The sequence below is a fragment of the Branchiostoma belcheri genome, unplaced genomic scaffold (genome assembly GCF_001625305.1).
Source record: "Branchiostoma belcheri isolate BF01 breed outbred unplaced genomic scaffold, Haploidv18h27 scaffold26, whole genome shotgun sequence".
Lineage (NCBI taxonomy): Eukaryota > Metazoa > Chordata > Leptocardii > Amphioxiformes > Branchiostomatidae > Branchiostoma > Branchiostoma belcheri.
In genome coordinates this window covers 2,581,949-2,607,179 of record NW_017803865.1, presented here as the reverse complement: position 1 = coordinate 2,607,179, position 25,231 = coordinate 2,581,949, and the positions used below count along the sequence as shown (strand labels likewise).

At 42.6% G+C, this 25,231-nt stretch overlaps 1 protein-coding gene across 1 annotated transcript in view; it reads right to left on the bottom strand.

Annotated features, from left to right (window-relative positions):
• LOC109471809 (obscurin-like) overlaps window positions 1-25,231 on the bottom strand; it is an 84,455-nt gene that overhangs the window by 28,032 nt on the left and 31,192 nt on the right. Inside the window, exons 16-29 of the mRNA XM_019771163.1 lie at window positions 24,659-24,809; window positions 24,080-24,216; window positions 23,472-23,604; window positions 20,938-21,072; window positions 19,995-20,132; window positions 19,163-19,329; window positions 18,828-18,927; window positions 17,951-18,114; window positions 17,241-17,343; window positions 15,765-16,202; window positions 13,745-14,008; window positions 12,841-12,938; window positions 12,017-12,185; window positions 5,941-5,964 (exon numbers count right to left, since the gene is read on the bottom strand). Of these exons, the coding sequence (XP_019626722.1) occupies window positions 5,941-5,964; window positions 12,017-12,185; window positions 12,841-12,938; window positions 13,745-14,008; window positions 15,765-16,202; window positions 17,241-17,343; window positions 17,951-18,114; window positions 18,828-18,927; window positions 19,163-19,329; window positions 19,995-20,132; window positions 20,938-21,072; window positions 23,472-23,604; window positions 24,080-24,216; window positions 24,659-24,809 (2,221 nt within the window). The remainder of the gene's footprint in view (window positions 1-5,940; window positions 5,965-12,016; window positions 12,186-12,840; window positions 12,939-13,744; window positions 14,009-15,764; window positions 16,203-17,240; window positions 17,344-17,950; window positions 18,115-18,827; window positions 18,928-19,162; window positions 19,330-19,994; window positions 20,133-20,937; window positions 21,073-23,471; window positions 23,605-24,079; window positions 24,217-24,658; window positions 24,810-25,231) is intronic.

The following is a 25,231-nucleotide window of genomic DNA, read 5'->3' as shown; positions in this document are numbered from 1 at the left end:
TTAAAGATCTCATGATTTATAAAGTAATCTTGAGATTTTTAAAGCATCTCGAGATGCTATGAAAACAACTTGGAAAGATCTTGAGACCTTTCATTTTCATCTTAAGATTTTCTTTAAAGATCTTGAGATTGTCATGAAAAATCTCAAGATTGTCTCATAAGATCTCAAGATTTCGTCTAAAATATTGAGATCTTTGAAATAAATCCTGAGATTTTTCCATTTTTAACGAAGTGTGAAGACCCCCGCTGGGGGTCATTATGATCCGCTATGTAACAGAGATGTTTTTGACAAAATATTGGATATGTACCTCTAAGCTGTGAACAGCCAGAGAGATTAGTCCAAAGTGCTCTGCTCATTCCAATAATAATCTGCTCGCTGTTTACATTAATCTTGTGAAGTTTCACATCATTTGCTAAGTCTATTCATTAGCTGTGAGAAAAACAAAAGATGACTGGAAGGGGCGGGGACGAGTTTTAGGGACAATCGAGACACAGTCTACAGTATAAACTTTGAAGTTTCCTCTGATTTCGCTAAGTCAAAAGTTAAAATTACAGAAAGCTATAAAGCATTAGAACCTGGTCACAATGACACAAAGACGAAGGAAGGGACGGGGACGTGTTTTAGGTACAGCCGATGAGGGACGGTCTACCTTCGAGGCTGGGCGTGACTCTGATTCTCATTCTGTCCGGGGACGGAGTGAGGGAGCGCGATGCGGCAGGTGACGGAGAGAGAGAGCGGGACGGTGGGGTGGATAGGGCGGGGGACAGGACCTCGTGTCCGTCCTCCGTTACCCTGACAACCCGCGCGGGACGCAGCTCTACTCCAGCGGAGGGAAGATCAACATGGTGTTAAGTTAGTATCAGCATGGAGGATAGAAGGATGAAAAGACAGCTTTGTGGAGTGAAAAATGAAAGGAAGCAAAAATCTGAGAAGCATCACAGCAAAAAATTCTATGATCTTTAAGCATACCTAAAAAGAGTGCATGAAGGTTCTATTTTCAGAAATAGAACCTTTAAGCTTTGAGGTGTGCCTAAAGATCGAATTCCACACAGTGCATGGAGGATAGAGGGAAAGAAAGATTGGTGTGATGAAAGAAAGCAAAAATGTATGAACCTTCAGGGCGAGGGCTGGGACTTCTTGACAAGGACACCGTCACTTTTGCCTCCTTAAAGACTGTGGAAGGGAGTCATGTTAAGTGAGGAAAATGGATGATGTTAAGAAGAAAATATAGCAGGAAGATTATAGAGAAGGCAATAGAGATGATGGAGCTCAAGCATTACCTGTTTGTGCAAATACTGTGAGCTCAGCGATTTCTCTGTCAAGCTCGTCCTCGGATTCTGAATCAGGTTCTTGGACTATGCGAGCATGGAGAGGTAGTTAGTGAGCAAAAGTAATGATAAGAAGGTATAAAATGGGAAAAGGGATGGCGGACAGGAAGAGATGGAAGGAGTAGAAGGAAAAAATGATGAATAAAAGGATGAAAAGAGATGTGTAGGTGTGGAAGCGATGATAGAACTGGGTTAACTTGTACCTTGGATAAACGGGGAGATTTTCCTCTGCACTGGCACTGTTAGAGGGAATATCCAGTTAGCATGTTCTTGTATTAGTTTGACAAATAAGTATAACAATGAGATCTGAGATTCCCGCGAGACTGAAATCTGACGAATGATCCTTCAACTTGAACATAATAATATAAGGAAGCTGAATGACACAATAAGTAGGCCAACAAAGATGGGTAGAAAGCTGCAAGGTGGGTGGGTGTACTTTTAGGAAAAATAAACCATCTTCCAGCTAGTATACTCCTCCAAAGCTATCATTGAGGAGCATATTGCAATCAACACAAAATCTGTTGCAGAGTGTGGACCCTGGACTGTGAGTACCTTGTGGAGATAAATGAGACAACGGCCCTCCTTGCACAGGAGAGCGACGGGGAGTCTGTACAGGTGATTTGGGTTTCCTCAGTACAGGTGAGAGCTCCCTTTGTACAGGTGAGAGGTCTCTTTGCACAGGTGATTTGTCGCCTCCTTTATTTCTACGTGGGATCGGCTTGAGTTTGGGCCACTCCTCGCCTCCTGAGGCTGACCGCAGCAAATGGGGATGAAGCACAATTACTTAAACAGATACAGCAATGGTAGAAATGGCAAAGAAAGCTGGAGGCAATCAGCTTCTGGGTATGAAGGGTAGGGTGTATAGGTGGGAAAGGAAGGAAAACTTTGGACTGTTGGGGAAACAAGGCTACCGAATCTCTGCTGGGAATGTGGTGGTGAGGATGTACATTGGGGTATTTGGTGGCATCCTAAGAATAGAATTGTGGTAAGGGTCTACAAGGGAGTATCAGGGACATCCTAGGAAAGTGTTGGACAGGTTGGGATTCATATGGGAGCATTTGGGACAGCCTAGCAGGGGTGTACATGGGGTATTTGGGACACCGTAGGAAACTGGTGGTAGGGATGTAGATGGGGTATTTGGGACATCCTAGGTAGTGGCAATAGGAACGTAGGTAGACTGGGGAGGGCTTGGGTTGTTCAAAACATCGATGGTTACCAAGTCTGCCCTGTCGTCTCCTCCTTGGTTCCTCCAGGCTGGACAGAAAAGGGTCCGGTTTATCCTCCATGGCTACCCTCCGCTTCCTGAGGGGGTCATCTAAGGACGCTAGGACAGGGGTCTGTCTGGGGCTGGGCACAGGGGAGGGCTTCGGGGGTTTGGGGACGGGCTTCAGGAGGACTGCTAGGGGTTTTACAGTTTTACAGATACAGAAACAACCACAAGCAAAGCAAAGAAAAGAAAAAAAACGTTTATTTTCAAGTGGTAGTTCTTTTACTAAGCAAAAGCGTTATGGGTTTGAAAGAAAAGCTTTAATTCATCAATGGCTTGAGATGAACCCCAAATCTGCACGTTTCGTAACAAACTTATACACTTAAGTGACAGCAAGCCTCTATAGTGAATGTTGACAGTTGGCTTACTTAATACAGAAGCTGGTGTGTAGTATCTTTAAAATCATTGTGTTATGACTAAGAGGTTAGTGCAGTGCGGTTAGTACCTGGAACAGGTGATTTAGTGGGAGGTATGCCTCCTCGCGCAGGTGAGAGTGCAGGTGATTTGGTGTCACGGTTACGCCGGACAGGTTTCAGCCTGGGCCAGTCTATGCCACCTGCGTCTGGTCACGTGGACAGGTGTGCACAGGTGAGAGAAACGTCAGGTAATGGAGGTTTAGTTAAGAAAGCAGCAGCGATAGCGTTTGAAAGTCAGGGTGGTGAAAGAAATGTTTCCAAGAAAAAGGCCGAAAGAACGTGTGGGTTACATAAGTCAAGAGGGGAAGAGTTCTGTAGACGATGCACGGGATATAAACTGAACAAGTAGACAAACGTGAACTGTCAGGAGCCTAGGAACATCAAGTATGCCTACGACTTGTACACTGGGATCATGTGGATAGATTTCCAGGAATTTGGGACACATTTACAGGAAAATTACCAAGATTGTTGAGCCTTCTTTGTCGTGGCTCTTCTAGAGAAGTTAGAAACGGATCCAAGGCTCCTTGGCGCTTCTCCTTTGGTGCTTTAGGTGGTACAGGAGAGGCTGCAGGGCTTTTGGCAGGCCTTGGGATGGGCTTTAGAATGATGGCTATAATAAGAAGACATGCTGTTAAAGCATTTTTCTTCTAATTAATTTCCTACAAGGAAGTCTTGACTGAAGTCAAAACAATGACTGAAGTAGATTTCTTGCTAACATCTAAAGATTCAAGGAAAAGTATGCAATCCTATTCAATCCCTGAGTAGAAAGAACCTTGCAGTTTTGTTTGCAATTGTAAAGTAGATTGTAAAGAGAGCGTGCAGTACTGTGGGACCAAATACTACCTTCCATTTCATGTTTGATGGGCAGCGGCCCTTGACGTTTTGCAGGTTTTGCAGGTAATGCCGCTCTGAGTGCTGCAGTTATACAGAGAGATGTTAAAGCAAAGCAAAGTGGAAAGCAAAGGAGCGTTAATAAGACAGGAAAGCTGCATGAGTAGCAGTATTAGTGATGATAGGATTCTTCTGTTAGTACCTGGTGGACTTGGATGGACATCTGGTGTTCCTGCCATAGGGCTGGTTTGTGTATCAACTACTAAAAATGCAGTAGCAAGTTAGTAAGGCAATAACTAAGCAATAGGTTTAAGACAGAAAGAAAACGGCAATGAGAAAAATCAGTGTGTTCAACAGATTAAACATTGCTGGTGTGAGTGTAGTACTGTTAGTACCTGGTGGGCTCGGAAAAGCATCTGGTGTTCCTGCCATAGGACTGGTTTGTGTCTCAACTGTTAAAAGTGCAGTAGCAAGTTAGTAAGGCATTATAAGATACGTTCAATGAAGACAGAAAGAAAATGAGAGAAATCAGTGTGTTCAGGAGCTGTTAGTACCTTCTGTAAGAGGGGAGGGCGGTTCAGGAAAAAGAGTCCCATCCTCTGAGGGACTGGTCTGACTGAAGCCGTCCGTGGCGACAGTGCGCGGGGATGTTTGTATGGACGCTTCTGCCATTTGAACTGTCTCGAAGTGTATTTCTATATAATGGTAAGATGGGGAGGGGGGTGAACCTGTTACCAAAGTCCTGATGGTCCAGCAAAAATGATAATAAAGGGACTTAAGGGAAATAAGGCAGATGTTGCACGCAGGACTATACGCGGTACCTTCGAAGCGGGTTTCTTCGGAGAAAGTCTCCAGAATGGCCCAGTGAAAGTCATGCTCAGGGAGAGGTTCACTTTCACTTTCCAAGTAGTCTTGGGGAACCCACTGTGCGGAGGCTGGTTGTGAAGAAATGTAGGCAACACGTTCTCCTCATTGACCACCTATACATTATCTAGAAACTAAACTATGCTTGGAAACCATGTGCTGAGTTTGTGTCTGTTCATCATGTCTGTTCATCGTTGCTTGCTGTGTATCAAAATTCTTACACTGTCATTCTGGTGGAATGATACATAAATGAATAGACCTAATTTAATTTACATGATGGGTTATTGTTAGTTTCAATCATCACTCTCACCACTCATTCAGTTTCACACTTCTGTACCAACCTTGGAAATGTTAAATATCAATATGGAAAAGAAAGAGGGAAGGTTGCAGTCATAAGGATTCTTTGTTGAGTTGAAGTTGTTCAGGCATGGTTCTGAATACAATAGAAGATGTTCTGACTGATACCTTCTCCCTTTCATTGTTGTTTGCTTGTTTGTTTGTTTGTTTTGTTAAAGTAGGAATGAGTTTGTCAGTACCTTCAGGTTTAGCTCCCATCTCAGGAACGGAGACTGCCTCGGCAGGAGCGAGGGCTGTTTGAACACATTAGTCAGATTAAGTACAGCAAACCTACCGGACAACTCTCTACACAGCCCAGTAGGTGTTGTAAGTATATCTAGTGGAACACGGTTACTGGTATAAATACAATGTAGTTGTTTGGAATTAGAAGGTATTAAGGACTAAAACTATCCCTATGTTATCATCATAACGTTGGAACATTTTACAGTAGAGTTATAGGTTAGAGTACATTTTGTAATACCAACCATACAGACTACACTTTTTTGTAAGTACATGTACGTCTAGTGATAGTGGAAAACAGCGCTGCTACTGGTATTAAGACAGCGTAGTTGTTTAGTATTAGAAGATATCTGGGATTAACCACTAAAACTATACCCTATGTTATCATCATAACGATGGAACATTTGGCACATCACTAGTACACCAAAGTCCTAAAGTTTCTAGTTTTGTAAGTTGAAGGAGTTGATGAGCTGTTGGTCAGTTCCTTGTAAACCCAATCATACAGTTAGAGGCTTTACGTTAAGTCCAGAGGTTACTCTTTCGAACCCGGTAAGTGTATTGTAGCGCTACATTACCTTTCCATCAATACCATCTTCCAAATACCTATTGCTTATTAAAAAGTATAATAAACAAATTATGTTACATGTCATGTACATACCTGCTTCAAGATCCGCTGGCAGCTCTGCAAGAAGTAAACATGGAAGAGAGAGAGGACGTACATGTATTAGTAAACATTAGTAATAGTTTAATGTTCCCCTCAACATTGAATTGAAGTCTGCTCTTCTGAAAAAGACACCTCTCGTTGCTGTGTCAACTGTCTGTTATATATAAGTGGTATTATCTGCTAATTTTTGTTTGTTTGTGCTTAGTAGTCTAAGAGATATATATCACTTGGTTACATTGTTGATGAATATGCATATTACTTGGTGGCTACACCAAAATTGAGAAACACATTACACGATTTCAATGTCAAAGTAGTAGTAAATTTATACGTTACAGTATGTCAATGATTCTAGAACATTAGGCTAATCAAAATGAATATACTACTAGTTACAAAACGTACATGGCAAGCAATGCGAGAGACAACACAGATTATGAGCTTAAAATAGACATTACAATTAAGACAGTTGTTAGTTTTTGCATATAACAGAATGGCTACTTTTTGTGTTATGGATTGAATGACATTAATACTGCAGATTCAAAGACCAGAATATTTTCAAATCATGACAAGAATGTTCTTCTGTTCAGATTTTCTTGGATAATATTACCTTTTGACCGGAATATATTGTATTGAAAATTAAGTAACTGATTTTTGCATTTTTTCTGGTAAATCTGCACTATTTTCTTGTACGTAAACAAGCGTCGTATGTATACCTCCACGTCGGAGAGCAGCTAGCTCCTCGGGTGAGAGGCCTAGTCACCGGTTAGGAGTAGAGACCAGGCGTGAGACATGGTTAAGACAACAAAGCAAGCCCAGAAAAACTGTCTCTACTCGCGAGGAGAGAGAAAGCTTTCCTACACTTAGCAAAGCACGTAGAGAAAAGAAGAGAAGAGGAAAAAGTGGAAGAAGAAAAGACGAAGTGAACCTAGTAAAGAAGATATTCTGTTGAAGTACATATTATTATTATTGTTGTTGTTGTTGAGATGAGCCAGAGGTGACAAGGATCAGGGTAGAGGGTATTAATTGTAGGAAGAAAAATATGAAAAATGTAAAATTATTGTTTTTATGGTTTCTTAGTGGTTATCTCATGCATCTTCATGTATCATGATTATCAAAAAAATGTCCTTTGGTGTTGTTGATGGTTTTTGCGTGGATGAAATGGAAAGCATGTGATGTTGGTAAGCAAAAGCGCATTGCCATGCAGGATTTAGCAGAATTGCAACATTATACAGCAGACTAGTACTAGTTGTTCGTTTGCAGGTTCTATGTCGTCAAAGCTTATTGTCACTTAAGGCGGACAGCATGGATGTAGCAATATGGCTGGAGGCAAGGGGACAGCGTGGTGACATCATGGAGGCAATTCTGCTGCAAATTTATGATAATAAGCACGTCTGTGACGTCTAAAGCATGATGAAAGCAGATGATGTCATGGAGAACAAATTTACAAATCTTAACAAAAAATGGAGAGAAAATAACGGCGTAAAAATCTCAAATACCTCTAGCAGCGAGAGCTGCCATTTGCTCCGGTGTTAGACCTATGTGGGGGTTGGTGGTAAAGCAATTCGTCAAGTAGGGAACTTTTTGGGAGCTCGAGGGGGTATTCATGCTCAGATATCTTCATGCTGTGATCGAGCAACCGAACAAATCTCAAAAGGCATCTTCTGTATATGGTAAGGTTGAAATCTTCTATTGGAAAACCATTTGTTGAAAGTTGCTGAACTATGATATATTCTACATTGCTGTGTCTAGCAAGCTGTCAAAGTATTTGCAATCTATCTATTAATAAGAATTTCTATTTAACGTTGTATCTGTTGTATAGCAAGCAACGTTGTAGGAGTTAGAGATACATGTACATTCAGGTTGTTTGCTTGTTTGTTTTATAGTTATTTCATAGTGCAGTTCTGATTACTGTTAAGTTCTCTCGTTTGCAACGAGAACATCTGCTACTAGTCACTTTGGTACCGGTAATACATTCAGTTTGTTTGTTGGTTGGTTTTACAGTTATTTCAGCGTGCAGTTATGATTACTGTTACGGTTAATCACCTCTGGCCGCGAGGGCGGCAATGTCGTCAGGACTGAGTCCGGCCCGACGAAGGGCCTCGATCTCCTCATCCGTCAGGCCTTAAAGTGGTTAAAACGACGGAGATGGTGTGGGTTAACAAGAGTCACAGTCAAGAGTCTGAAATGCTGAGTGAGAAAGCACAGTCACATGCACGGGGTGGGGTGGGAGGTGTGTGATTTGCAGAACTGTCTGCCATTCTGCCATTGGCTGCATGTACTAAACCAGGGGGAGGTGTTTCCAACCACAGTGACAGGGAAGGAAAGGGAGTGATGAACAAAATACCAGTGACGAGAGATTGCCAGGGGGAAGGGGGTTGGTACTGGGGACAGTCTGCCATTCGCTGAAGAAAGCAGGGGACGTGTCTTCAACCACAGGGAATGAAGCACGCAATACCGAGAGAGATCGCCAGGGGGGCCCTATCACAAACGTGTCTACAGAGCTTGGACAAAATAGCGAGGATAGAAGCTTGATTTGGAAGGGATAGCATCATGCTGTCCTATATAAGCGGGAACACGTAGGCAAGCCATCCTTTAGTAAAAAAACGTTGACGTTGTACTAGTCTTAGTGCTACCGTTGCAAAAATCAACAAATTGGAAAGGGATGCTTGGTATATACTTCATAATTATAGCTTATAGCATCAGGTTCCAAAGACTAGAGCAAAAGGGAAAGCCAAGCGTCAGGAAAAGCCATGCCAACAGTCGCTTAATAACTATAGTCTAAGCAGTGGGACAGTAAGGTTGTATCAGTGATTAAGACTAGGTACCTAAGGCTCTCAGTCGAGCAAGTTCGTCGTCGGAAAATCCTGTAGGTGAGACAGTATAACACAAGGTTACGCTGCGCTTGTGAGGAGTTATGTCGTTTTGCGCCGCGCGGATTACAAGTTAGGCTTATTCTGACAGCGTCAGAAAAACACGTGAAAGGTTTTCTTCTTAATGTTACATGACAAGGCAGTACTCCACTCTCAAGACCTTGTGCTGATAAATCACTTATTATCATAATTATATTATATATTATTAGATGATTTTTTGATGTACAGATTGTCGTAAGAGACAAGTTTGTCTTCAGCACTTTTCTTTAGCTAGAGAGGAGTGCAGCCCTTTCGTGAATCTACTGTAAGGTCGTCTTTGGTCAAGTGCACACTGTGAGTTGCAGCAGTCTGTCGGTCTTTGTGGTCGATTCTCTTAAAAATACCTATAAGAAAACATAAGGGGGTTACATAGGGGTCCTATGGAGGGTCTAGTTGTATTGGTTGCTACTGTCGGTCAAAGAAAGGGATAGAGAAAGATCAAGAATTGGGTCCGGAAAATAAGTTGGAGGAAAAAGGGTGGTTGGGACGGATTTTAAGTACTTTGGATTGAGTGGGCTTCAACAAATAAGGAAGACAGGGGCAGAAGCTGGCATTAGTTAAGCCGGACAGAGACGTATAGTCAGCACAGAGTAGAATACCTTTTACTGGAGGCGCCTCTTCCACTGGGTTAAAAGGTGTGGAGAGAGATCGCAGGAAAGGAGAGAAATAAAACCAACATTAGTACAAGTTACAGGGGCTCTTGGAGATGTCTGGGTACGAAAGAGAGATAGTTGGATGAATTGGGGTGGGCCAAATAGATCGAGCTAGGTTTGACATATACATTGGAGTAGGCAAAATGGATTGGGGTAGGCCAAATACATTGGGGTGGGCCAAATACATTAGGGTGGGCCAAATACATTGGAGTGGGCAAAATGGATTGGGGTAGGCCAGATACATTGGGGTAGGCCAGATACATTGGGGTGGGCCAAATGCATTGGGGTGGATCACATCAGGGTGGGCTAGATAGAACAAGGTGGGCCAGAACTCAGGGTGGGCCAGTTGGAACTGGGAAGGGCCAATCAGATTGGGGAGGGCCAAATTGGTTCAGGTACTGAGGGATGGCGGGGCAGAAATTACCTTCTTCCTCTTCAACGCCTCCCATTCTCCCAAACTGCCGATGTTTTTCTGCGGGATCTTCTAAGCCTAACAGGAAGGGTTCGTCTTCCCCTAGCCAAGCTTCGAGTCTCTTCTTCTTCGAACCATCTATGCTTGTAAGGAAAGGGTCTTCGTCGCCACTGTAGGCGTGCATGCGCCTTTTCCTGGCAGCATCCTGCACTGTGTCTACAGGAAGCACAGCATAGCAAAGCAGAGCGTTAGTGCAAGCTTAAAGCGGTTGGCTTAGGTGCTTGGCTGTAACAGCAGTTTCTATTCACAGCTTTCTGAAGACTGAGATTGTTGCTACCGCCGCCCTATATGTATGCGTTGCCTTTGTTAATGCTAAGCCAGTGACTGCATCCTACTACGTTGCCATCTTCCTGGAACCATCTACCACCTTCCCGGAAGGGTCTGTCGGATCCAGCATGCAGCAGCAATGAGCCACGACTGAAGAGTGCCCGTCAGATGTAGAATTTTGGACTCCAGTCTAAGCTTGTTCCTAGAAGCATTGTTGCTAGGCTATCACAGTATATATGTGACTCCAATGCGTTCTGTCCTACCTAAAAGCTGCACTCCCTGCATGTGCTTAAAATGGGTCTATGTAGGCATGGCGCTCAGTGTACAAGATGATTGGATGAAGATGAGAAGGGGAGTGACCTCTTTGAGGAGATAATGGGGGATTTTTTGGACATATTTGAGGAGGGGGCTTGGTGGTGACAAATGGACATCATTGATCTCCAAGAAATGCAAACCTTAAGATGTACGTTCTAGTCATCAAGATCTTTACTATCAGTGTTACTTCTCAGCTATTACAGTAAACTGTTGATGTTACATCTCAAAATGTTGCATCACTACATATGTAGGAAATGGAGGAAGGGGTACAAGGAAACAGGTAAGATTGTGTGAGTGATACCTTCAAGTATTTCTTCAGCTGCTTCTGGCTCTAGAACCACAGCTGTTACAAGAAGGGACGGGGTTAGATCAGGGCAATGAGAGAAAGATGAGAGGGAATTCGCAGTACTTTTGTATTTTCGCGCTATCTGTGTATAGATACGCGCTGCATATCCCTCCTCTTGCGCTGCGCTTGCCACATCTCATAAACATGATTTGTTAGACAAAGAGATGGTTGGAAAGAGAAAGATATACAGAAAGTGGTGCAGAAGAAGACACAAAATGATAACAAGTCTACAAATTATCAGATGGCATCCAAAGTATCACACAAGAAAGTGAAGTGTTAAGAATCAACCTTAAGTGTTAGTACTTTCTAGGACTGCTAGTTTTCCCTCTGTTGTATTAACATTAAGAAGAGAGCAAGTATGAGACTTACTAGATATGTTGCAAAATGTTGGAAATCCATATACGTTAATTTCTTCTGAAGAGTGTAACTGTTACAGTATTACTACATAATAGTCTTTTGTAAGGTACATTAGTTTAGTAAGTATGTTTGTTGTTATGTAGCAGTAGATGCAATACGTTGTTTGGTATAGTTGTTGTCAAATAGATATTATTGATCTGTAAGATGCAGTTTTTAGTAGAGAGATTTACCTGGACGCACGGCTCCTGGCACTAGGCGGAAGTAAGGTTAAAACAGCGTGAGTTAGAGACAGCGTTAGAACAAAGAGAAAAGTGCAGATAGTTCTACAGAATGATGATGGGCCAGACATCTTCGTACTTGCACATTTAAAATCATAATCCGGACATTTAAGTATAGTGAAGGTTTAAGCAAAATTTGTCGTCATTCTGTGTTAACTACTGCACATTACAGTATTGAGAACAGTGAGAACAGTGAATAGTAATTTTTTTTATTGAGACAAATTAGCGTAAGTAAAGATTCAAGTTAAGAACTTCAAGAATACGTAATAATAAAAAAACATAAGTCTAGTTCAAAGTGAGTTTGTAAATGTAGTTTAGAATACATAAGAATATAGATTCGTGAGTTCAGATTGAAGTTAGGAATACATAGGAATAAACAAGTTGTAAGACAAGATCATTTAGAGTTAAGAACATACATTCAGTCAAATGGTTGTTATAGTGACTTAGCGGTAGGTCTTAGCCCTTAAGACACCTACCTTTGACGTAGAGGTTTGCGGTTGTCTTCTGGTCGCCGAAGATGCAGGAGTACTCTCCCTCGTCGGCGAGTCTGCCGTCCTTGACCTTGAGACGCCTGACCTTGTGCTCGGTGATCATCTCGTACTTGTCTCCAGGGAAGATCTGTTGGTCTTCCCGGTACCATGTGACCTGGGGAAACAAAATTTAATACGATCTTGACTTTTAATGTGTACCGGATGATGTACTAGGTTTTATAGTGTCTCTGTAATTTTTATAAATTAAATGCATATTGTACAAATGTATGTAGGGTGCAATTTGGGCTAACCTGGCCCGGGAGTCCCTTTCTCAATAAAAGTTGAAAACCAAAAGGGCATGGCGTCATTTCCTGAAACAAGGAGGTCTGACATGTTTTTTTTCTTTCAAGACATTGAGTTGTCTTTCCTCTGTTACGTCTTTAAATCTGCTTAAATGGGGATTGGCATGGCGTCATTTCCTGAGCTGAAACAGAGTCTGATGTGTTTTTTAAGACATCAAATTGCCTTTCTGTTATTACGTTCTGTATCTGTTTTCTTTCAAGTGATAACTAGTGGACACAACTTGATAATTGCTTCAATGTATGAAAAAAACAGGAAAAGAACAGAAAAAACAAAAAAAAAGCAAGTCATGATAATGAGAAAACAAAGCGCTTTGTTGAATTCAGTGAACCATCAATGCATGCAGAGTATGCACCTGGTCCTTACAAAGAGCACACATGTACACCACTGCACAATCATGTAATACCAATTTAAAAGAATTCCTCAAGTTGCAGTAACATCTTACACGTAAATTCTGCCATGAAGCTTACCTCACGCTTAGCCAGAGAGATCTCACACTCAAACACGGCTTCTTCAGACTCCAGAATCTCCTGGTCCTGTAGCGGCCGCAGGAAGACTTCCGGAGACCCTGGGAACGTCAAACAAGTCCAGTCAGTTTACCATATATGCAAGATATGCCTTTATATTATCTACCAGTACTTTTGCATAGTAATGAAAGCTTCCTTTTTACTGTGCCTTGTGAAGCACTATGAAGCTGGCATTGGTGTTTGCTTGTAGCACAGAAGCAAAGCGATGGTGTCACAGGTCTACTTCTGGTGTCAGCAAGAAAGCAACTGGTTTAGAAAAAGATTTCTCTCCTGTTCAAGAGATGTGCAGGTCTATCTACTAACAGCACACTATTCTCTCTTTCATCTTGTTGCAGAGACTAATCGAGAGACTAATCGAGTCTTCAGCAGCCAAAAAAGCCGAACCGAAGTCCTTTCTCATCCTCGTCGTGGAACTTTCACAAAAGATATCTGAAAGCAACAAGCCAAAGCGTCTATCTCTCACTGGCTATTCGCGTTGTTAAGCTCACGTTCAGGCTTGCTTTGATATGCTGGCAAAGCATTTTCCTGCATAACTCGTTCTTGGTGTAGAACTAACTTCCACCTAAGGTAGCCAGAAAGCAACCAGCCAAAGCTTCTCTCATTCGCGTTTCTAATTCCACATTTAGCAGATTTGCTTTGGTATGCTGGCGAAGCATTTTGTTTTTTGTTCCTGCCAAACCTTGTTTTGTCATTCCCGAGGTGTTTGTCCTACATGTAACTTCCAAGAAGGCCTGAAAGCAGTAAGCCAAAGCTTCTCTCATCAACTAGCCACGATTTCTAAGCAGCAGGTTTGCTTTTGGTCTGCTGGCAAAGCGTTTTTTCCTGCTACACTAGCTTTGCATCATACCGATGACAAGGAGCCAGGCTTCAGCCTTGTCCTCCCCGGCTACGACTTGGTAATCGTCCTCATCATCTTCTACACAGTCTTTAATGATGAGCCTCCGCTTAAACCCGTCCTTTTCATAGGAATATTTGGGTATTTTCGGCAGCTCCTGTTCGTACTTCAGCCAGAGCACGTCCTCGGTCTCGTTGTTGATCTCGCACTCGAAGACGCACTTTGTGTGGAAGGGAACCTCCTGGTTCTCTGGACCGACCAGAAGCTGGGTTCTCTCTGTACGTCATCACAGGGAAACACCAACCGGAGACGTGTCAGAACCTTCATCAGTAATCGTGCAGCTATAGAACTATTTCTGTAGGACTTTTAGTGGTTATTGATACCGAATAAGTTCAATGTTGTCAGGCATTGAAATGAATATGGTGGCAGCAAGGACGCCATTACATTAAATGCGATATATGAAAAAAGTCTAGTTTGCTGATGACTATGACTCCTAGGAGATAGAAAGTTATGAATTTCATTCTTAAATATGCTTTCTGAAATGATAAACTATTATATATGATAATTGTTAAATGGCCAGCTACTCTATATAACGAGAACACTTCTAGTTTTACATTAACTATTAAACACATATCATGCTAATGAAAAGTGGTAGACTTAAACATGTATGGCATTGTGTAACACAAGTTAACAGGTGGTCGTTTGTATCCGTTGGAAGGAAGGATGATGACACAAGAGGTTGACAGATACAATGTAGCGATCGTTGATGTCAAGATGTGGCGAACTGTTTGTCGTCAGCAAAGCTATGTGTAACTTTGCAACAAGAAATGATGGATGAATGATAACGTAACTGTGGTATGGAAGGCAGTAACAACAAGCTGGAGGCAAAGCACTGTGTAGCTTTGCAACAATAAAGGGTGGATGGATGATGATAATGTGACTGTGGTAGGGAACACAGTAGCAATCGGATGGAAAGATGCTGTATGATGGTTCTAATGGCAGAAGGGATGGCAATGACACAACGGACAAAGTGCCAGTGCATCATGCACCGTCTCCATACACTGGAGATGTTTTGCAGATGCACTGGTCTTATGGAATCACGTGGGGAAGCAGAGGGATTGGCATGGAAATGTAGAAGAACTGGATCACAGAAAAGCCAGTCCTTTGTGCAAAAGATGGTGTAGGGTGGACTTGGGATAGCAGAGGGTATCTCAATCCCATGCATATGGATGGGAAGGTGCATGGTTGGGTGGCAAGGTGCAAAGGACCAGCATTCACCCAAAAGCAACTGTGGGTTCCAAGCAATGGATGATAGGAATGACGAGGAGAGGACAAGAGCGTCTCATTTAGACGCAGTTGGAAGAATGAAAGGGTATCGGGAAAGGTAATAAGCACTGTGGGTTTTCAGCAATGGATAAGGATATAGAGGAGAGAAGAGAAAAGAAAGAGCATCTCTGAGCTAAGTGCCATAGATGCCATGAAGGAGGAAAGAGGAAAGAAGGAAGAAGCTAGGGAGATCATAAGGATGGAGAGAAAAGGACAGTAGAGGAAAAGAGGAGCGTCGCAGCAGACGCCATAGGAAAAAACAAGGTGGGGGATCGGGAAAGGAAGAAGCTGTGTAGTGTAGAGGATAGGATAGGAGCAACCTCTCGGGTTGGCACTGATGGAGAGAAAAAGAGATGAAGGAAAGGAAGAGGAAAGAAGCTGCTGAATAGAAAAAGCGTGTAAAGATCGCACGTCTTTGCAGTAAGACTTGTAGGGAATACCGTCTGTCAAGGCTGGATTTCCGTAACAGAAGATCTACCGACAGACGGTTTCCTTGTCTTCCAGGGCAAAGGAATCATGAAGAACGTAGGAGAGAGGATCAGAAGACATCACGGTGTGGGGTACTGTACAGGGACATCCCCCTGTGCAAAAAAAGGTCTCAGGACTTGCCACGAAGGCAGAACCTGAGCCAAACCTTGTCCTACTACCAGGTGGGGGGGTTGTAAGAGAGCCTCCGCGTAGGAGACCCTCCCAATCCCGCACTAACCTGTGAGCTTCAGATCTGTCACAACCTCCACTCCCTGGGACTTAGCCGTGTAGGCCTGCTTGTCATCATCGTCTGCGTCATGAATAATCAACGACTGGCGACGTCCCTCCTTCAGGAAGGTGTACTTGTCGCTCTCGGCGATCGGCGACATCCGCAGCCCCTTGTCGGGGATGATGATGGCGCCCTCGGGGGTTAGAATCGCGTCGTCGGGGAGAGGCGGAGCGGCCGCTACGTCCACGGGGCTCTCGACGTCGCGTGGCATCTCCTTGGCGAGCGTGGCGCCGGGAATGGCCTCCACGCCGATCTCGTCGATGGCGGAAATGGTCTCCTCGTCGACGGGGTGGAGCATGAACCAGCGAACGTCGTCGTCAGCCTCGTGCGGGAACAGCACGTCCAACGTCGCGTCCCCGCCCTTCATGGCGACCTTCTCTTGGAAGGCTGCGGAGTCACAAATGTGGTTATGGGCCACCGTACCTGTGATGTGCTTTTACCCTTGATCCATTCATGCAGAATATCATACATCTATAGGCATTTTCCCATGCTGTTGCATAGAAGACTCATTGACAATCTCTTCATGGCGACCTTCTCTTGGAAGGCTGCGAAGTCACAAATGTAGTTATGGGCCACCGTACTTTCGATGTGCTTTTAGCCTCGATCCATTCATGCAGAATATCATACATCTGTAGGCAAAGTATTTTCCCATGCTGCTGCATAGAAGACTCAGAGAATCATTTCATGGCGAACTTCTCTTGCAAGGCTACAGAGTCACAAATGTAGTTGTGGGCCACAGTACTTATGATGTACCTTTGTCCCATGCACAGCTTTACCATGCATACAAGTCCCCAAGGAAACCAACATTATTGCTTTCCTTGTAAAGCTGTAAATTTAGCCTTTCTCTTAGAAGGCTGCAGAGTCACAATGTGGTTATGGGCCACTGTACCTGCCTTTACCATTGACCCATGCAGAGAGGTATTCGTGAAGACATTTTTCCATTCACAGAATTCCCCATGAAGACACCATTATTGCTTATATGCCCTCGTACCATCTCTCAGAAGGCTGCAGATTTACTTAATGTGTTTATGGGCCACTGTACCTGTGACGTGCAGAATTTCGCACATGTTTGGGCGAGACATTTCCCATGCATAAAAGCATAGAATTCTCTCAGAAGGTCACAGCCTCACACAGGGTTTAGGATAACACATGCTCTGGGGTACCTGCGTCCCATGCATAGTATACAAATATGTACTTCCAGCGGTTTACCATGTCGAAGACTGTCCAACGACATGCACACAGCAATGTTTAACCTAACTTCCAACCACAAGTAATACTTGTGTACACATAGTCAAAGCGGTATATTTATCAGTGTACGACACAGAGAACTCACTTGCAATTGCGAAACAAGAGTGTGTAATGATCCTGTAAAGAGAAAAATTGACACCGGTATCACATGCAGAAGAGATGCCTGTGTGTACTTACTTTTGACCCAGAGATGTGCCTCGGAGGTGTGCGGTCCTGCCTTTACCTTGTACAGGGCTGCATCATCGGGCTGGCAGTCCAGAATCTCAAGCTTGTGCTTGGTCTGACGATGGCAAAGGAGGGAGAAGACAAAGTAGATTAAGTAGTACTCATAATAGAAAGTCAGCAGTTTGAAAAGTTATCCTGTATTTAGTATACTCTGTTAAAAGTCAATTTGATTTGGTTTCTCTTGACTGTGTTTCTGCCATGTACATACTATCTCATTCAGAGACATCAGATAGCTCTGTAGATCAGACAGTTGTTTACATTTTACCATTACAGTATTTGTCTGTACCCTTACAATTGTCTTTCAGATATGCAAATAAAAACAGATATGCAAATAAAAACAAACATTCTAGAAGGACCTGAAAACAATAAACCAGAACTGGAAGGATGTAGAGAGACCGGATGTTGACCAAACTTGCTGCAACACTCTGACTGCCTCATGTACATGTGTGGGAAGACACTATAGCCCCCAAGTCCAAGTATAAGTATGAAAATAAAGACATGAACTATGTAAAGCCGTCCTCACCTGTTCGTCAATCATCTTGTATTTGGGGCTCATGGTAATCTTAAAACGTGTGGACAAATTTACAGAGTTTTTCAGTTACAGTAGTTTGTAGATGACATGTTATGCTTGGACAATTCATCCATAATAAAGTTTTCTTCACCTGTTCGTCGATCATCTTGTACTTGGGGCTCATGGTGATCTGAGTTTCCTCCTTGAACCAGCGCGTCTCCACGTCTGTCTGGTCCAGCTCAAACTCGAAGTGAGCTGGCTCGCCCGCCAGACGCTCAAGGTCAGAGATCGGGCTGTCGAAGTGGATCTCTCGGGCTGTGAAGGGAGGGGATAGAGTTAGTGAAATTACAGAGGTGGCAAAGTGTGATGTTCCTGTAGCATTATTTATTTATTTCATCTTAAGACAGCTGGGTAACCCCATTTAGCTTACATTAGCTGTTTTCCAAGGGGGCCCAGCAAAATTACACAAGACATTGTTACATGCAGTAAGACAACATACGGTAAATATAAAAGTCTGAGCATGGTTTACTGTGGAGAGAATTGTATTAAACTATGCTTAGAAAAAAAACAACATTTATCAGTTTTGGGGCTACTGTAGAATTGTGTCAGTCATAAACAACTAGGCTTATAAAATTTTTCTAATCAAACTTTCTAATCTGTCAAGGATTGGTGCCAAAGTGAAAGAGTTAATGAAACTCTATAACCGGACTGTACAGATAGAGTCTGGCACAAGTTAATGGACCTTGTTAGATATCTGGGTTGTACACCTACTGTACGGTTTTTATAGTTGTAAATATTTTTTTTACATTCTATCTTGTAAATATCAACACCATTCAGGCAACATTGTATGTCATGTTTGTCTGCTATGTTTGATATCTTAATAAAGAATTGAAATTGAATTGAAACTGTGGCAAGAAACAGACTAATTATGTCAAATTGAAACAACTAGATTTGTAAATCTGTATCACAGACTAAGGTACATTTTAGTAACCAATTGTTTACAAAATGTGACTGAGGCAAAGTCCTACCTTCGACGTAGAGCTTGGCTGTGGTGCTGATTCTCTCGATCTTGAAGCTGTACTCGTCCTGATCCGCACAAACCACGTCGTGGAAGTGCAGACGTTGGACCTGGAAAAGATGGTAAAAGTACTCAATCAATAACAGTGCATAAAAAGTAGAACTCACCAATGCCGATGTGTTGGGTGTGCACGCTATCAGCATATTTGCTGCCTAGTGCACACTTTGTATTGTCATGTTGCAATCTTGAATAAATAAAATAAATAAATAAAATATACATACGAATCAACCATTGTTGCAATGTGTAGATTAAGAGTAAAAGACATGTATCAAACTGCCCACTCACTTTCCCGTCCACTTCAAACCGGTACTTGTCTCCTTCGAAGATCTCCTCCTCCAGACGGAACCATCGCGGCTGCTGCCCAGCGGCGGAGATCTCGCACTCGAAGTACACGTTGGGCTGCCACTCCAGGCAGTGCACATCCTCAAGGGGACGCACAAGCTGCAGGGCACCTGGGAATGGATAACAGACAAGTCAATACACAAGGAAATTGTATTATAATAATATTAACAGTTTATTCATAAAAAACAGCCTCGCAGCCTGTACAAAAACATGCTGAATAACACAGATTTTTTACGGTTATTTAACTGGTTATGGCTATGGTTACGGTTATGGTTATTCATACAAACACACGAACAAAATCATTACTAAAAGCCTCACATGGGCACTAAAGTAAAGACCACAGAGTCCTAAGAGTCCTTACTTCAGAGTATTCAAAGACAATTTAAACTCTATTATCTATTACTGGATAAATAACAGAGATAACTCATAAATGAACTGAGAGCACAAGTTGATACTAATCACATGTGAAGGAACTGGAGAAACCAGTTGAACATGACAAAGACTCGTAAGTGTCACAGTTATGTAAATGAGGATAGGGTAGTTCCTATGGTAAGACATACTCAATCCAGTTGCCGAAGTAACAAGGAAATTGCTACTGTCAGACATTTCTAGTAGTGTCCACTACTAGTACTAGAACATATGAAGGTAAACATTAGGCAATTGCTTTGCAATTGTCACCTTTCTGGCCACCATATTGGATGGGTCTGTAAGGGGAAGTTCTTTATACTTTTTAAAGCTCAACAAATGACAGGACAATTCAAGGGTGTAGGCTTACCTTCCAGAATGACGAAGAGTTCGGCCCGGCAGCTCTTGTCGGCCACCACTGCCGTGTACTCTCCCTCGTCATCTGCTGTCACGTCATAGATAGTCAGGTAGTAGCTGCAGCCCTTCTGACTGGTCGAGTATTTCTCACCTGAAAAGTTTGGAAAAAATGTCAAACAAACACAACGCCATGAAAGTTCATCTGTGTTGTTGGTACAAGTCATTATGAATTAAAGACTAAGCTTTAACTTCCAACACTTAGATTACAGAATTGGGACTTAAACCAAAAAGTCCAAATTCTGTAATCTAAGTGTTGGAAGTTAAAGCTTAGTCTTTATTTCATAATCAAACACAACGACCCTTCTTATCTGACTAACGAGAACAACAAGTGTCACCATCTCGAACTGTATTGTGATCTGTTTACAATGGAGTACTAAGCTGTCTCTTGAAGCCATTGTGATACATACTATATAGAATTATAGTCACCTTTAAATTGATTTTCTGAGGCAGGCACATTTGAAGCATTGACATTAACAGGAATTGGGTAATGTATAAATATGTCCAGCTTCTCTTTGGAAGTAAGATTAATAAAACTTGACTTTCAGCACCAAGGACAGGGACAGTTCAATTTTGTTCTTGTCTTGCATATATTGTTGTATTGTTGCAAACAAAAATCTAATTAGTAACCGTACGCCTGCGATAAAGTTACTTCTGTCAAGAATAATTCTGAGTATCATTGTTACTGCAGCCATAAATTGTAAGAAAAATGTCCAAAACAATCACAAAAACCTATAAATTATAATGATCTGTGAGGAGCAAGCTAACTATTATAGCCTTTTTTTTGTTCCATCTGCAATGGCTCAATCTAACAGTGAAAAGACAGGGGCTACATACAAGTTTCTATCAACACACCCTCTTTGAAAGAATGCTACATAAGAACAGGAGAATCCTCTCACCAGGTTCTAACTGTTTCTCATCTCTGAACCAGGTGACGTCTGCGTACTCGGTGTTGAGTTCGCACTCGAACGTCGCGTTGTGTCTCTCAATCACTTCGATGTTCTCGATATGCTTGGTGATTTCCATCACTTCCACTGAGGGATGGAAAAGTGTGGGATTCAGAACTGTTTTCCCTGAAGCAAGTTACTTTCCAGATATATATACTGGACCAGTGTAGTTTGACTTGTGAAAGGACATTAGTGTGGAAATGTCAGGTTAGCGATAAGTGTTTACTACTCAGCAGACCGTTTGAGATAGAACAAGGTAAGAAAGGCAACTAAAATAAGAAAGAGAAAGACAAAAAAAATAGAGAGTTACAGAGTCAAGTTACCAGTCTGTTGCTGAAGAAGCTTGTCAGAGACATGTCGATTCATTTTTTTTTTGTATCACCTCAACCATTCTAGTTTAAGATGGACTTTTTGACTTTTTCAGGATGTATACAGGTCTATTGATTAATCTTGTTTGAGACACCTCTCCAATTCTAATCTAGTGGTCTTTTTTTCTTACTTTCGACGAACAGCGTTGCGGTGGATACAGGACCATCAGGCCCGGCCTGTGCAGTGAACTGCGTGCCCTGTTCTTCGGTTTGTACGTCCACAAGAACCAGGGAGGCCACACGACGCTCCTGCCGAATCTGGTACCGAAGGCCGGCCTCGATGCGCTGGCCTGTACGCGCGCGCGGCGGGGGAAGCAAACCACGTGTTCACATCGACACAACATTGTCGTCGGCGACTGTACGTGCTCTCGAAAGTGAGGTTAATTCCCATGATTCGCAGACCAAATAAGGAAAGAAGTGGTTGACGTCACCAGATTCTGAAGTTGTTAAGATGTTGCCACACGTGGCTTTAGTGGCATTGCAGCGCGCTTAATGCAGAAATAGGCTTGCAAGAAAATTTCCAAAAGGTTAACCTCACTTTCGAATATAGAAATACACCAAAAAGAGTTTGCCATGCATTGAAAATTCGCTTTTGTCTACTGTTTCAGGCTTGGATTGTTTCTGGCATTCCAGCGATATATATTGAATGCATTCATTTTTTGTCACTGGTTTAATAGAATATTTAATGTAACAGTTTCTTTTTGCACTCGACTATCTTTTTGCTACTTTTCTGCATCATCAAACAAAGCTCTTAACACTATGTCTACCATCATTTAGCTCAGCTGAGAGTTCTTTTCTAGTAGCTGTAAGCATCTACTTTATCTAATGCGGACCTAAGTGCCGTGCAAAGCGTCAGCAGATAAACAGAAGTTTTACTATAATACAAAACAGGTTTTGCTTCCGCAAACCTGTAATTTAAACGGTGGCAGCGGCCATGCTTGGCAAACTGGCGGAATGACGGTGACGTCATACCATTTTTGTACCAGTGCACCTCCACGTCATCCCGCGTGAGTTCGCAGCAGAATGTGGCGGTTTGATGCTCCATCACGTGGACATCCTCCAGCTCCACCACAAACTCTACTGGCCCTGGGATAGTATAAGTAGTATAAGATGTACCTGTGGACTCAAATTTTCACGGAGGACAGCAACCAGCCTCCATGAAAGTGGGCCAGATAGAACTAGACTCTGACCACGTACATTTTTTTAAAGATATACACCTTGTGTGTACTCCTTCCATGGATTTGGGTTGGCACATAGGTACGTAACAGATTCGAGAAAGACCAAACTAAACACAAACTGGTAGGTGGGAAAGGTGGGTTTGCAACAAAAAGGGGCACGCAACGCTGAAGGTCGAAGGTAACAAAAAAGACTTGACAGGATCTAAGATCTTCTCGTGCTACAAGGAAGAGGTGCATGAAAAGGGGTCAAATTTACAGCAAACAGACTGGGTAGGAAAATAATTGGGTGGAAAAACTTGAGGAAAACATCTTGATGAGAAGACAAAAACATGTATGTCAGTGTTAGTTTCAAGTCAGTTTGGACTTAATCTCAAGTTCTTGTGGTTAGTCTATGGACCTATACACCCTTCTTCTAAACATGTTAAACTGAATTTACCTCTAAAGAACATAAACTTGGTGAGAAGAAAAACAAAGAATAAAAACACATAAAAAATCTTTGCAACAACAAATACTGCACACACTACTTTCATGACAGTGCTATCACTAACTTGATGGCAACTATACATATGGGGAAAACAATAGTTGTTTACTTGTCTAACTTCCAGTCAAATTTTACTTCCAAACTTCTACGGTTATCTGAAAATAGTAAGAATCTTGAGGAGAAAGATATTGAGATTAGACTCCTTGGGAGTGTAAGATTTGAGAAAAGACTCATTGGGAGTGTAAGATTTGAGAAAAGACTCATTGGGAGTGTAAGATTTGAGAAAAGACTCATTGGGAGTGTAAGATTTGAGAAAAGACTCATTGGGAGTGTAAGATTTGAGAAAAGACTCATTGGGAGTGTAAGATTTGAGAAAAGACTCCTTTGTAGTGTAACATGCTGGGATAAGATTCCATGGGAGTGTAAGATGTTGAGCTAAGACTTCTTAAGAAGTATTACCTTCCACGGTGAGGCCTCCCTCAGACTTCTCATCCCCGCAGGTGACAGCGTAGATGGCCTCGTCTGAAGGCTGGCAGTCACGCACAACCAACATGCGCTTGTTTCCGTGCTTCACGAACTGGAACTTCTCATCCTGTGGGGGGTGGAGGGAGAACTTTTTTAGTCAATCAAATATAAAACCCATGATTTCATCTTATACATGACACTTAAAAATGTAGATTTGCATTTCAAGTTTTGCTTTAGCAGCTTTCCATTAAATCCTATAAGCATCTAGGTTAAATCCTACTTCTCTGTAGCTAAAAGTTTTTCAAGATTCATCGAAACACACAACCTGAGAAGCACCTGGGCTCCCTCAGTCTGTCGAGGGAAACCTTTTGACAACACTCTATCAAAAGTATAGAGCATAGCAAGTCATGATTGGCCTGAACAAGACAACTTGACTTTCAGTACCAAAGACAGGGACACCACGCCTATTTGTGACTTTATATGACCCACCTGCTCCAGCTGCACGCCCTCCTTGTACCAGGTGACGTCAGCATCGTCAAGGGTAACTTCGCAGAGGAACGTTCCAGGCAAATAACAAACAAACAAACACACAGTCGACCTACCTGCTCGAGCTGCACGCCCTCCTTGTACCAGGTGACGTCAGCGTCGTCAGGGGTAACCTCGCAGCAGAACGTTCCAGGCTCGCCCTGCGGAACCTCGATGTCCCCAATGCCGGACAGGAAACCTGCCTTCAGCATGGCTAAAGGGAATAAGAAGAAATGTCGTAAGACGTCTGCCAAGATGTGTGCAGTCTGTGGTATTCCTTACAATTCAACTAGGGCCTTCAGCATTTCTCCAACATTGGGGAGAAATCTTGTAATAGGGCTAGAACTAATTTTCTCTGTATTCCTCTTTGGTGTGTTCTGTATCAACACAAATGAACTCTGATGCTTATCAAACTACTGACTACTCACTGTGTAACAAAATTCTTTATTCACAACTATATACAAGCCAAAGTTTTTCTGATTGTCTGTCACTTTCCTAAGGGAAATACTGGCTGGTTCTACTTTGCACTGCAGCAGTGAAGGTGTCACTGCTGCAGTATTTCACATTGCAGCTAAGTGTCACTGCTGCAGTGTTACAAATGCAGTCCTAAATGTAGAGTACACAGATATTGTGCAAGAATAAAAATGGCTACTCACGGTCCACAGTGAGGAAGGCTGAGCCCTTGTACGGTCCGGCGACGACCCCGACTTTCCCGGAGTCCTCGATGCGACCGTCGTTCACGATCAGGGTGTACGTGTTGTTCTTACGCTCGAATTGGAACTTCTCTCCCTCAACGCACTTCTCGCCCTGATGATGACAAACAAGCAAAACATTGCATCATTTTTTTTATCTATGTCAGCTCTCACTCAGCATTAGCAGCAGGACTGCCTTAGTAGACAGAATGCTGTCAAAGTTTTGTGGGGAGGAAAGAATTGTTGATTGTTGATTGTTGGTGTGGGAGACAGGGACCACCAGAGTGTTTTCGTGATGGGATTTTGACTGGTATTTGTATCAGAAAGTGAAACATTAAATTCAATATCAATCTTCTGTGTCACACTGATGCATGGTGGCTGTAGGACAGTCTGTTCTCAACATAAGACCTCCAGTTAGTTCTGGTTACTCTGAGACCAATCAGTGTGTGGAAGACATTGAAAAACATTGGCTTAATTCTTTATTAAAAATGGTGCAAAACAAAGTAAGTTATGAGTCTCCAAAGGTCCAAACACGCC